A 14587-nucleotide genomic window follows, 5' to 3' on the forward strand; every position below is an offset into this window, starting at 1 on the left:
TATTGTTCGAAATATAAAAAAATTTAAAATAATTATATATAAAAAATTTATGATATTTAGAAAAATTAAATTTTATAAATTATAATATATAATAAAATAATAATAATAATATATTAATATACTATATTAGTAATATACTAATATAGCATCAATCCTCCTTAGCGCGGTTAAAAAAAGTTCGTTGTTTGCGAACGGCTCGTGTTCGGCTCGTTCGTTAAGAAACGAACACGAACAGTGACTTCATGAACAATTTTGAACACGAGCTTATTTCAAACAAACTAAATTTTAAACGAACCGAACACGAACACATGCTCTGTTTGTTCGTGTTCGGTTTGTTTACACCCCTAATCACAACCTCCAAACAGCTCGTGAATGCATCACTATCCTAGCAACATTATTTTGTCAAACTGTAGATTCGACAAATCAAGTTTAAATTATGTTCAAATACGATTCAAACTGAAAATAGAATTTCATATTCCAACCGAGTTTTGAACAAATTTTAAAGCAAGCGTATAAATTAAAACTTAAATAATAGGTTTGAACGATTTTTTAGGTTTTCAAAAAGTTTGAATATATAATATAAGATCCTCTTTTATTTAAAGCTCACTTATGCTTATCTCTTTCGATCATTGAACATAATTGAATAATTTTTTAAAAATAAGCATATAAACTAAAACTCAAATATTTATCAACTTATTCATTTCTGTTCATGAACATACACATTTGATGTTTAATAAACAGCTCTATAAATTATTTATTTGATGATATTTTAATCAATTATTTATTTTTATAACCTATTCTAGGCTATTATATCAGTTTTCATTTGTTATATTTACTTCAAAAGTTATCATATTAATAGATACATATGATCACATTAATAGAAGTATATATATAATCAAAATACTGAACAAAGAATTAGATAGGTCAATTAAATTTTTTATTTTAATTTTATTAATATTTGATTACAAATATTAAAAACACTATATGAACATTTTAAATTTTAATTTATTTTTAAACAAAAAATTAATAATAAAAATATTGAAAAAAATTCAAAATGGATTGAATTTAAAATATTAATTTTCATTACACAAAACATTAAAAATAATACCAATTTGATTATGATCAATTTAAAAAACTGTGAATACATTTATTATTAGTAATAAGACTATGTTTAAATCATTAAAACTAAACAGGTGTGGAAGCTAATAGATAAGCTTAATTAACTTCAAACTTCAGCTATACTACAGCTGAATAAGAAAATAAGAATATAAATTTAAAAAATATAATACTCACCTTTAATCCATTAATTTGCCAAACCTTAATGTCATATTGCTTACCAATAGCAGCAAAAACTGGCCATAAACGTGCTTATATTTTACTATTCAGACAGGAGGAGTACGAATTAATACACATTTTAATTACAGATGTTCTTAAAGAGCTGGTTTTGAGGGAGATGAACTTTGGAAGCTAGCCCATTCAGAGTAGTAAAGTTTGAGATTTCCTTTTTCTAGATTGTACATTGAATTTAAATTAATATTTACATCAATTAGTTTTTACAATAGCATTACTTATTTTAAAGAGATAAATTTATGATTTTATATGAGAATTATTGGATAAAATCTGAATCCATTAGGGTATTTCATTAGTATCATTATGGCTTAAAGGCTAGTTTTTAAAATTACAGAAAGTCTTCCATATTAAAAAAAGATAGGAATTTGGAAGAAAAAGAAAATCAAACTGTATCAGAAATGGAAAAAAAAATTTAAGTTTTTGGTTCTTGTAAGGAGGGGTTTTGAATCCCATTTGCGGGATAAAACTTTCAATTTCCCATGATTTCTAACTTAAAAATAGTTTCTAACTTAAAAATAGACTTCATTTATCTGACTTTTATTATTATCTGACTTTTATTATTAACGCCCATATGACCTACCCAGAAATACCAGCTATGAATTTACCCCAAAAAAAAAGCATTAATAAAACAAACACTAGGGTGAAATTCACAATTTCTTCTTTTTTTTTTTTAATAATTTCCAAAATGAATACTCCCAGCTCTATTACTCATCCTACCCTTTGATGCCATCAGAAAACCATTCTTACAAGCTACAGCCATGCCTAAACTGGTAGGTGAGCCGATCAACCGAGCACATAATGGCAGTTCAAATAGACAAGGACTTAACAAAGGTAAATATGTCATTTCATCTTAAATCTTTGTACTTGAACAATCAATCTAAATAAATTGGTTAAGGAATGTTTTGGTTCAAAGTGTTGACAAGTGTTTTCATTTTTCCTGCATTCTAACATTTTCAGCATTTGGTTTAATGCAATGAAAATGTGAAGTTTAGTTTTGAGGAATTTAACATACGTCAAAACTCTCATGTTCCTTCATATAAAAATTGTCCAAATCAGTCGATTTCCAAATCCAGCATTATGACTGCTCATATTTCTTGTCTGCCACTGCTATAACAGTATTTTAATGCATTCGACAGTTACCATAACAAGAAGAAAAGTTCAATTCATTTGATTTGCATCCAACAAAACTCACATTTCTAAAATGTATGTATTTCAATTACTCTACATCCCTTAAATTTATATGTTTTCAAAAACATCAAACTAAATAGCCCCTTAGACATTCACAGATATATGATATCTATCAAGCAACTCATTAAGGGTTATGATAATCTGAAAACCTAGGGCAGCACATAAAATGAAAGGGCTAATCTTAACAGACGGTGTGAAAGCTTCATCAATGGCAGTTTAAAAAGCTGAGATAGATGTGTTTTAGAGTAATAGTTTTCTTATTCTATGAATAAGAAAAGAAATTGGTGAGGGCCTGCTTCACAGAATAAAAGTTGAAAATAGCTTTCAACACTATAGATCAAAGAGCAGAAAGAAAAGAAGCACTCACAGATTTCATTGATTTAATTCTTCTGTTCTGGTTCTCAATCTGTCATCTAAGCTACATTTGGCAGTCCCTTCAAACCTGCAAGCAAAAGGAAAGCTTTGGATGTCTTGAGTGATGATATTGAAGAGCTCAACATAAAAGTTAGGGAGTAAAAACTAGTGTGTCTGTCATCTTCTAGGGAAATAAAAGATGCTGAGGCTCCATGAAACAAAATTTGCAGGGAAATAAGAGCCTACCATGGCTTTAGTGCCTCTTGAATGTTGAGAAATTCTCTGCAGTCATGGATGTCTGTTTTTTGTTTTATTTTCTTCAAATCTTTGATCTTTCTCAATAGCTGATGGGTTAGATGAGATCTGCTTCTTACATAAAACGACTTCAGTTATTTTCATATATACAACCAAAGTTTAGAAGGGCATGTGAAGAGGTTGAAGTATTTCTTAAACGTTTCAATGACTTTTCATCTTTTGCTTGCAGCTTTAAACTTAACATGGTCACTAACCAAAGTTAATATTATCATTAACCCTCTAGTATTAAAGCAAGTTAAACAACCTAAAAAAATTGTATCTAGTTGGGGCAGATTGCAAGAAATTTCAGCTGTAGCTGATAGTAAAAAAAGCTGTAAAATTGTTATCGTTAAAAATAGAATTTTAAGAAGTTGATGTGGAGATCTTTTTTTTAAATCATAATAGTTTTCTTACATTTATTATACTCGAGGTGATCTAGTTGTAAAAAGCTGCTGCTTATCAAATTTTCAAAAGCAGCAAGAAAATTATAACAAAATAAAAAAATGTGGTGATGGTCTGAAAAACAAAGCGGCGAAAAAGCTGCCACGAATGCACCTTAAAATAAAAGCTTGCTTAACCCAAGCTAAATTAACCCTACACATCCAATTTTAAAGAAAGATGATGAGAAATGTTATGAAAGCTTGCCACCACATCTATGTTATTAGGTAAAATTTTATTTCACAAACTACGTGCTGACATCAAGAAAGGTTACAAGTCACTCCCAAGCCACCACAGACCATATGAACAGTAGAAAAAAGCTGTCATTTCTGTCATAGCTGTGAACTCAATAAAAAGAACCCATTCAACACAAGGGATGGTAAAAATTATGAGAAACTTATAAAACCACAAATAAAACAGTCTACCCACTTACAATGCTGGAGATGAGGAATTTCTTCTTACTCCATTGATCTTCACACAATTTCACTACATCCCTTACCTTCTCAACCAGTTCCTCCAGCCCTTCAGATCCAAACTTCTGATAATCAACAATTTTTTTGTAGCGCTGTTGATACAGAACTTCAAAGCAATCTAAGGGGACCGGACAAGAGTAGCATACAAGAATCTCTTGTATTTCGCGCCTGAAACCTTCAAGAAGGCCATCATACTCACACCCAGCATCAGCATTCCTTTCCTCGTCCGATGAGTCATCCGAAGAGCTTCCTGTATTAGGGCTGATACCAATATCGGAAGATTCCCCTACTACGCCTTTATCATTCTTATTTCTCTTCAAAATTATAGGTATGTTATCAAACTTCTTAACATATCTATCTGAGCTGCGAAGGCAGAGAAACTTTTTATGTCCCCTTCCCACCAAGCTCAAGGTATCAGCCATCTTTTCCACAAGATGCACCAGCTTGAATACTCCGTACTCCGACATGTAGAGCGGCCTTCCGTAGCTCCTAAGATACTCCGATGGAACTCTAACGAGGGGCAAACTTCCGCCAGAGGTCTCTAGCAGCTTCACTAGCTGGCCCTTTAAGCCTTGAATATCACCTGGCTGTACCCAACTGGCTTGTGCCCTGCAGCTCTGATCCCTTGAAGAAGCTTCATTCATTCTAGAAGGTTGGCCTTGAAACTTTGAGGAGGAAAGGAATGCTGCAGGCATTGAATAATTAATATTGTATTCAGAGGACGTCTGGGATACCACAGACAGGTCCCTAGTGTTACTGGAATTGTAACTTCCTTTATAAACAATGGCTTCTTCTTCAATCTGAACATCATGGCAGTCATCAAAATTGTTACCCATAAGATAGCCGGAAAGCTCGGATCCCCGCGTTAAACCAGTTCTCGAAGAGACAAAACCTTCTCCATGGGCAATGCACGACCAGTCCCATACGTACCTGCCAGCACTGCACAAAGCGGATGAGACAAAAACTTTAGAAGGGATGACAAGAATCACCATGTAACCACGTTGTCCCAGTATATGCAAAGCAGGAGCGAAATCCACATCCCCGGAGATCAACATAATTGAAGAAGGTGGATGATTGTCGAGGGCAAGTAGGAATGTATCAACCAAAATAGCCTTGTGAGCAGCATCTTTTCTACCATTTGGCACATCGACAAGCTTAACGCCAGTCCTTTGGCATCCCTCTCTTAGCCTACGAGGAAAGGAATTGAAGTCCCCGTATGCGGAAAACATTGTCACAGCTCCTTTGATCAAAGGGTGTGCTCTCAATGCCAGACGAATGTTGCCAGCAACATCTTCAGGTCTAACATCGCTGGGAACTGGACAGTTTTCGATGTCCCAAAGAATGGCAACAGGCCCATGTAAATTCTCACCTTGTACTGCTGGCAAGGGAGTCGGTTCAATGGAAGAAGTGACAGACATGGCTCCACTGGGGCAAGTTATTTCGGGAATTTTTATATTTGGGGATGGGCTTCGACCAGACATGGCTTTATCCACATAAGACATGCAGAAACACTCACAAAGCCAAGTGACAAAGCCTGGAAATCACGAAAACAGGTTTTTTTTTTCAAAAAAAAGGGCTTAGAAGGTAGCAACAAGATCAAATATTTAACATCTCATCAAATAATCTGATAAACAATGGTTAAGGGGGGCATTAATCAGGAAGCTTAATTCTGTACAAGAAGGGCAATCATGTCTTTTTTCGCCAAACGCATTTTGCAGAAGAGAATTCAAATTTATAATAAGCATAACAAACTAATCAAACACGTATTCCTACAAAACATTAGGAGCTACTATATAATATCTCCTTCTTATCCTTCTGTATCTTACAGGGCTGCCTTATTATCAATTCTAGGCTATCAAAGTTTCATAAAACTCGGGAGATCAACAGCTTATAATCTTCTGTCTAGGAGATCATTGTCAAATTTCACATAAAAAATTTATATATGCCGCAATACATCTTTTTTCTGAAAATGCACTTTCCTATCTATGAAAGCTTCCTTCTGATGAATACAGTTAACTTAGGTTGCCATCTTTGTCTTATGAGTATCTTTGAAAGTATGAACTTGAAGAGTAGCCTCATTGACTGTCTTAAGCCATGTATTTCTTTTGTGCAAAGCATGTAGTCTTGTCCACATGGTAACACGCAGGCGCAGCGACATTGAGAATAAGGATCGATATCTCTACGTAACGTGCCGCTTAACAGGTTTGGGGTTTACCGGAGTAATGTTCCCAGAAAATCTGGAGGACCTACGATCTTTTTTGTCAAAGAAAAACAAATTTAAAAAAACTCGATTCAACTTTGATGAATTGTAAGGTATGAAAATATAAAAGAATTATGCAAGAAACACCCAGCAAAAGGTAGCTACACTATTAGTTGTGCCAAACTTGAAAAAACAAGTTAAAAGGTGGAAGCATATTCTGAATGGAAGCCATTGAGTAGAGAAAATGGACTCGCACACATTCGAAAAAGGAAAAATGAGCAATAGCCGTTGAATATATAGATTTCGTAAGACATACGCATATCCCTCCATTTGTGTCAAAGTATGTTTAACCTCATAATCTTGATTTTCAGACCAATTGTTAAATTGTTTTGGATGTGTATATTAGAGGGAAACCCATTTAATATCTTATGGACTAAATATTTGGACTTGTGTCGGCATGCACGAGAGTTAAGAAGAAAACAAGAAGGTGACCACAACTTTGATATCGATATCCCCTATTCATTCTGAACAAGAAACTAAATTAACAAGTTCTATGAAATCACATTTCTATGAAATGACGAACAACTTCAACATATTTAGTTCGTTCATAAATAGATAAAATTATTGGCAATTTAACTGCAATATAATTATCACAATATAGTGTAATAGGAACTGCAATATAATTATCACAATATAGTGTAATAGGAACTGCAATATAATTATCACAATATAGTGTAATAGGAACTGCAATATATTTATCACAATATAGTGTAATAGGCTAAGTAAAGGTTATAGAAGAATTTTTATTCACATATTTTCACACGCAAAGTGAGTTGTAGCTTTCTATTCAGCTTCAGCATTAATTAGCCACAATTTGTTTATTAACTTTTTGGTGATCAGATTGTAATAACCAAAATAATAATAATAAACTAATTCAAATTGACTTCATCGATTTGACAGACTTATAATAATAATTATAGACTAATTTGAATTGACTACATCGATTCGACATGACCGACAAGACGATCCCATCAATTAGGAGACGAAGAGAGGTTAGCGAGATGTGAACATACAAATGGGTAATAAGTGGCGAGCAATTTGATTTTGAGTAGGGTGTCATGCTGAGTTCGTGTGAGGGAGACAAGCAATAATGTGCAGAGATGAGCAATCAGAGAATACAGAAGTCGATCTAGTGACGTGAAGTGTGTACGAGCTGAGCATTGAGTATGGAAGACAATCGACGTGAGCCCACTGACGTGCACGAACCAAAGCAGACGAAGGTGTGGGTTGAGCAACAGCCAGCAATGTTTGGGGTTTCAAATAAGACTAATATAAAGACTAATCTCAATTAAGACTACAATTTTTATCAAACCAAGTTTGCAGATCGAATTAAAGTTCATAAATAGCCTTAATAAATAGGCAAATAAAAATCTTCCTCCAATCAACATGCGCTAAAGGTTACTGCATATAAAATGCCTCTTATAGATCACTATTAATGAAGACAATACTCACATCCATTTATAACATAATCCATTATTGAATGATGGCCACAAAATATTGATGGAGTTAATTCAGACAACTAGGGACGTGGTGTAAAAATAGTATATCTTATATACCAAGGTAAATCCTCTAGCAAGAAATCAAGCTTTGCAGAGACTGATCAAGACATCAGTATGAACGACGAACAATGGTTTGACCATAGGAAGAATAAACAATCAAATCCTGTGAAATATGAAAGAGAAGAAAAACCATTTTAAGTGTGTTTCCAGATTCTATGGACATTTTGGTAAGTCCTGAGAAAATATGCATATAATAATAACAAAGCAAATATATGGAATAAAGTTGATAAATTATCAAATGACATATATGAGTGAATGGGATCAATAAGACATCGTCTTTAATCTTTCATTAAAAAGATTGGTAAAAGTAGATAAGAATGCTAATCAACAGGTGAATGTGCAATTGAAGCTAAAAATCTGGTGGAAGGTTTTGTCGTGGAGGGAGATAGAGGAGCTTACAAAAATAGAGGAACGGTCACTGAGGATGACTCAAAAGTGTATGAAGAATAAAATAAAAGTGTGGCCTTATAAAAATGGGATCGTAGCATCGAAAACCTTTTTGAGGTGTGAGAATATTAAAAAAATACATCGAATAACACAAGATGAGTGTCAAGCAAACGCAATGTAAAAACAAAATAAATAAAAATAAAAAATATTTATTAAATGGGGGAAACAACTTGACCTTCATAAAGAGTGGAGATGGATGAGATGTTGTCGAGAATAGAAGGGATTGTATTTTGTCAAAGTAACATTTCCCCAAAATTGACAACGGACATTCATATGAAGCATTAAAATCCTCATAACATCAAGAAAGTGGTGGCCTTTACACTCAACAAAACCATTATGTTAAGATGTGTAGAAGGTATGAACTCTGATGAATAATACCATTAGCAAACCAGAAAGTGTGAAACTAAGATTGGATGAATTTGAAAGTATTATTAATGAATAAAGTTTGATTAAGATGGAAAATTGATGCTATATTTTTTTATAGAAATTTTGAAATACATGAGTAATCTATAAGCAAATATTTGAATAAGTAAAGCAAAGTAACATCCAAAAAATCATCAATGAATGTGATAAAGTAGAATAATCCTCTATGAGTAAAGATAGTATTAGGAACTTAAATGTTTAGGTGAACTAAATCAAAGGAAAGAGAAAGATAACTAGCTATCCAAGATAGAAAGGACAAACGATGATGTTTACCAAACTTGTAGGATGACAATCGAATATGAGCAAAGATGATGAAAAAAAGACAATCTCAAAACCTCCACCAATATTGTTAGTGAAAGGAATACCTATGAAGAAGAGGGAACAAAAAACATTTGTCATTTGGTAGTATACTCCACTAGCTTCAAAACCTCCACCAATCAACTTCTTTGAGCTTACATCATAAAAGGCATAATGAGAGATAGAAAGAAGATTGCGTAATAAAAATGAGTCTTTATAGGCCATGAATGTACAAGACACATAAATATCTAAGAGAGAAACAATTCAAAAGGGATTCACAATGCTTTTCCATAGATAGTGGAATGGGAACCATCAACTGCAAACAAAAAGGAAAAAAACAAGTAGTGTTAATAAAAATAAAGAGTTTGTGGTTACCGGTAAAGACAATTGCATGCCTGCAATGGATCTAGAGGAAGAGAAATCATGAGTTGCTGCCATTATTGAAGGATTCACAAAGCTTCATTGAGAGAAACTGATCTCAATGATGGGGCAACAAAAGAAGTAAATAATTTTAGATTGGTTGTAGAAGTATGTTGAACAATGGAAAGATAACTAAAGTTCTCCCAACAGCATTCTAGAGGATAGCTAGTGTGGCTGCAATGAGAGCGTGTGATAAACAGCCATTAGAATGACCACCAGCTACAAGTCCCGCAACCACTCTAGGAGTAAGCAACCAAAATAGATTGGTCGATAGTAGGCAGTTCTATGATTTGAATAACCTGAGAGAGAGCAATAACAATGTTAGGAACCATAGAGTTTGCCATCAATTGAGATAATACACCTTATAAAGAAGGATTCATGACGAGTATAAAACTGGAGACAAATAAACATTCAATGTGATTTTGCCAAATAGTCAGATCAATGGTGAAGGTTTTATAATGAAATAACTCGTTTTGTTTCCCTCTAAGTGCAATACAATACTCTTAATTGTGATGTCATTTTGATTGAAAGAATATATGTTAAAGTATAGAGCATTCACTTGTGAAACACTACTTCATGAAAATATGTGGATCAATGAAAACTATCTATCTTTTGACTAAATCAAGAAACATATAACTAAGTCAATAGATGGTTGTAGATTTCTAAGTAATTGGGTAAGAACAACGCAATAAGATGCTAGTCACTTGAAGAACTTCATGGTGCCATCACTACTTGGAGGAGAGAGATGAAGGGCACAAAATTTGTCGTGATAACTGAATGTAGGGGATAGTTGATACAATTGAATCTTATATTGGTATTGATGCGTAGAAATGATCATTGATTAATCGAAAAAGGGGTACCATGATATTTTTTTTGAAATGATGAGGAGAAGAATGTGAGTGGAAAATTTATAAAGATGTCATGCTCTAAGGCTTCATTTGGCAGAGCTTCAGTTCTTTACAAAGGTTTGTCCAAAATGCGTTTTTTGAAAAGATGCTCTAGGGCCTCATTCAAATGAGATTTTTTAGTGCTTTTCATTTTACAAAAAAGTTAGAAATCATTTATTTTTTGTTTGATTTTAATACTTTTATAAAAGCCCTTTTTAAAAAAATCAGATTGTTTCCCAATAGCTTTAAAGCACAGACTCTCAATAAATAACTTCAAAACAAACTTTTGCACAAACAGAAGCTCAGCCAAAAGAAGCCTAAAGCTAAAGATAAATAGCAAACTTATGAAAGAAATGGATTTCTTTAAAAGCGCTTTATGAAAGTATTACAGAAAAAAATAAAATGACTTTCTAACTTTCTGCAAAATGGAAAGCACTAAAAAAACTCCTTCCAATAAGGCCTAAGAGAACGAAACTATGTTGTAAAAGAGAAAGCATGTCAGCAAGCAGAACCAGTCATGAGAAAGATATACAAACACAAGTACTAGGAATGCGAGCATAGCTGAGAAATACATGAAGCATGGTGACATGCTGGCATGAGGAGTGTACAAAGCAAATGCAGGAAGCAGATGCCAGAAGCAAAACTATGGAAAGCTAAGAGCGAGTGGAATGCAAGTTGCACATAAGCAATTGGTATGCAGGCATGATCGGACATGAGCTGCAGAAAATAAAGGGATGAACGAGGAAGGCTGGGTCAAGGTCAAACTTCCTTCAAAATCCAAGAAAAATCTCTTCGTGCCAATTTTTTGAACACATGCTTCATGAAAATACAAAAATGAAACAAGTGAAGAATATCCCCATTTATAAGAACATAAATCATCTCTATCTAAAATAATAGTTACACCTATTATATTATACACCAATACTATAAAAAAAATTTTGACTTATGCACAAATATACACTTCAGAGTAAAACCAAGAATACCAGATTAATTCACCAGGAATCACTGTACACTGTTCTCAAAGTTACTCTCGTCCCAGCTCAAAAGGTGCTCACCTAAAGCATAGAAAAAATCCATCTAGTTAGACAATGACTCCACATATTCAATTGGTTAAATTTGTGAAGTATTCGCAAAAGCAATGGTCCATGTCTACTTCCTAAAATTCTGATAGCTAAATCCACATGTTTATAACATTCATATACCAGCATATTTTTTGGAAACGAGGTCATCCTTAGTATCAGGTCGTGGTTCAAGCCAAGGAAAGGATCTCTTCTACCCCTGTCCTATATATTGTCTTCTTCATTCCCTATTTGTGCCCTTTATTTATTTATTTATATTATTACATTGAAGTATAGTTTCTCTTGTAGCGCTAAAAAAAATCATATAAATATCAGTCAAAGGGTCATTATTTATAAAGGGCGCAGATACAGGTGTCAAAAATTGACCTGACACGTCAACTCGACTTAAACCCAACTTGAAAAATCTTCAGTTCAAGTTGATCCAATAAATTTTCAAATCAAGCTCATTCATATACCAGCATATTTTTTGGAAACGAGGTCATCCTTAGTATCAGGTCGTGGTTCAAGCCAAGGAAAGGATCTCTTCTACCCCTGTCCTATATATTGTGTTCTTCATTCCCTATTTGTGCCCTTTATGTATTTATTTATTTATTTATATTATTACATTGAAGTATTGTTTCTCTTGTAGCGCTAAAAAAAATCATACAAATATCAGTCAAAGGGTCATTATTTATAAAGGGCGCAGATAGAGGTGTCAAAAATTGACCTGACACGTCAACTCGACTTAAACCCAACTTGAAAAATCTTCAGTTCAAGTTGATCCAATAAATTTTCAAATCAAGCTCAAGTCTAAAACCCAACACATTTAATTTTTTTGATATGAGGTTCTAGATTACCCGCCAACCCAAAATTAACACAAAACTGACCAATCAACTAAAAATTGACCTGAATATGACTCGACAACTCGAATTTGATCCAAAATTGACTCTAAATTAACTAGAATATGACCCAAATAACTATTATGCATCTATTAAATAAGTTATGCGGGTCAGCTCGAGTAAGTCGGTTTGAAGTGAGTCGGGTTTGAATTAGACTTCCCGACCCATTTAATATTTGGGTCGAAACCATTTCAGGTCAAACACTAACCTGACCCATGAACTTGAATTGACACCCCTAGACATAAGATAACATTGTTAGCTTCTAGCATGAAAATAAAATCCTTCGAAATTTCTTTCCTTCTTCCATTTCTTCTTTCTCTTTACTCGAGGCTTTTCTAAGGTCCTTTGAGTCTCATAAGTAAGATTCAAGTACTTATATGAACAGATGCGGAACTAAGATCCTTTCAAGCTGATAAACGCAAACTGATCACAAGAACTAGAAACCAAGCACTAAGAGAATAAGAGCAACTTAACAAAGAAAAATCCCTGAACGTGAAAAATTAAGAGTTTTTTTGCGAATGAATGGATTACAGAGATAAAAGAAAGAAACACGAGAATGATACATGGAACTTCAGAGCGGGTTCCTAGAGCATTCCCTAGGGTAAAGACACCAAAAGGCTCTTTGAATTCAATTATACAAGGGCATCTCTCAAGAGCTAAAGCACAAACCTTTACATCTGGTTTGGACAAGACTTACTACCCCGACAATAATGAGGAGTTCATTCCCCACCAAGGCGAGTCAAAAGGTAGAGGCCCAAGTTGACAAATGTATCTTACAAGAAGATAGCAAAAGCCAAACCCCAGTGAAGTTTAAGATACCACATAAAGATTCATACAAAGGAAAAATGAGCATAAACAAGCAAGTGGACTACTTTGAGTCGAACATCTTGTTATTTGATATCAACAGTGTTTTTTCACCAACTTTAACAAATACCTCTTTTGTGATTATCACATCTCCTGCTAGCATCCATCGCTTTTTGGCTAATTTCAAGAGGATATATGTGCTCAAGACTATTAGTGCCCAAAAGCCACTAATGAACGAACAATCTCTTCTAAAAATAAGACAAGAGTTGGTGGAGTCCTTCAAGAACTTGATTGTGGGATTTTGAAGAGAGATGCTGCAAGTCAATAATTTAAAACTTATAGTGTCCCAAGTCGACTCATGCAAGCCTTGTGAGATGGAACATTCAAGAATGTCCTCAACCTGCAACACCCATATAAGTTGGTAGAGTTATTGGAACTTTTCAACACTCATATTGGCATTGACTAATACAGCAATGCAGCACGTGCTCTACCACAAGTTACCTATGTGCTAGGAGACACTACAACAAGGCGGACCTTCCAACAAGGTCTAGGCGACAATAAAATTTGATCCAAAAATTAAAAAATAGAAAGGACACATTTTTCATAACCACACATACTGCCAGTGAAGGACTTGAACACTTGAGCAAACACTAAAGATCGTCATCCATAACAAGGAAACACAAATCTCTGTCAGGCTATGCCACAATGAGAGAGCATTTGACGGGACGAGCAAAAGTCTATCCAAAGGGACGAGCGGAAGACTCTCCTCCATCAACACCCGATGATTACCCCACGATAAGTGGGGTACTTGAGCTAGACCATATGATAAATATATATTCGAGAATTCAACACCCATAAGAGTGGGAGCATATCTTAGAGAAACTGCAAAATATTGTGTGGTTCATAGAGATCACATGCATGACACAGAATTGTCGACATTTGAGAGACTGGTCAAATAAAAAAAATCAAGTGGATTAATTGTGACTGAACACAAAAAAAGGAGCAAGAAAGGTGCCCATGAAGAGGCAGACAATAAGCCATTTTTGGCCCAAGCAATCCATCTGTTGGCGCGGTATCAACCATTCTTGGAAGAGCAATAGTAGAATAATCTCAATACAGCTATCTCAAACAAGTCTAATCGGGAGAAGTAAACGTGATTACAACCTTCATAACATCTTATTCTAAGGTCATGCCCATAACGGAGACTGGTAAATGGGAATGCCTTCAATGATGTCGTACTAGTCATGTCTTTATTGTCGGTTATTAGATAGAAGTATATTGATTGAGTAAAAGTTATGTTATCAACATTTTCAAATGAGTATTCTAAAAGGTGAATCTGAAAACTGCCAATTTGACTCCCACTACAGGTCCACTCCTCAAATTTTCTTGAGAAAAAAAAATATATACAAGGCATGGTCATTTTGGCCATCAGTTGG

General features: G+C 34.2%; 1 protein-coding gene across 3 annotated transcripts in view; it reads right to left on the reverse strand.

Annotated features, from left to right (window-relative positions):
- Positions 1–2936: 2936 nt before the first annotated feature.
- The window catches only part of LOC110031969, a 12818-nt gene continuing 1167 nt past the window's right edge, over positions 2937–14587 (reverse strand). Inside the window, exons 2-4 of one of the 3 annotated variants that reach the window (XM_020735433.1) lie at positions 4058–5631; positions 3139–3261; positions 2937–2980 (exon numbers count right to left, since the gene is read on the reverse strand). In XM_020735433.1, coding sequence (XP_020591092.1) covers positions 3181–3261; positions 4058–5599 — 1623 coding nt within the window. In that variant the 5' untranslated portion in view covers positions 5600–5631 and the 3' untranslated portion in view covers positions 2937–2980; positions 3139–3180. The remainder of the gene's footprint in view (positions 2981–3138; positions 3262–4057; positions 5632–14587) is intronic. The other 2 variants (XM_020735434.1, XM_020735435.1) reach the window with 2 other exon arrangements.

Source organism: Phalaenopsis equestris, unplaced genomic scaffold, assembly GCF_001263595.1.
Source record: "Phalaenopsis equestris unplaced genomic scaffold, ASM126359v1 Scaffold000873, whole genome shotgun sequence".
Classification (NCBI taxonomy): Eukaryota; Viridiplantae; Streptophyta; class Magnoliopsida; order Asparagales; family Orchidaceae; genus Phalaenopsis; species Phalaenopsis equestris.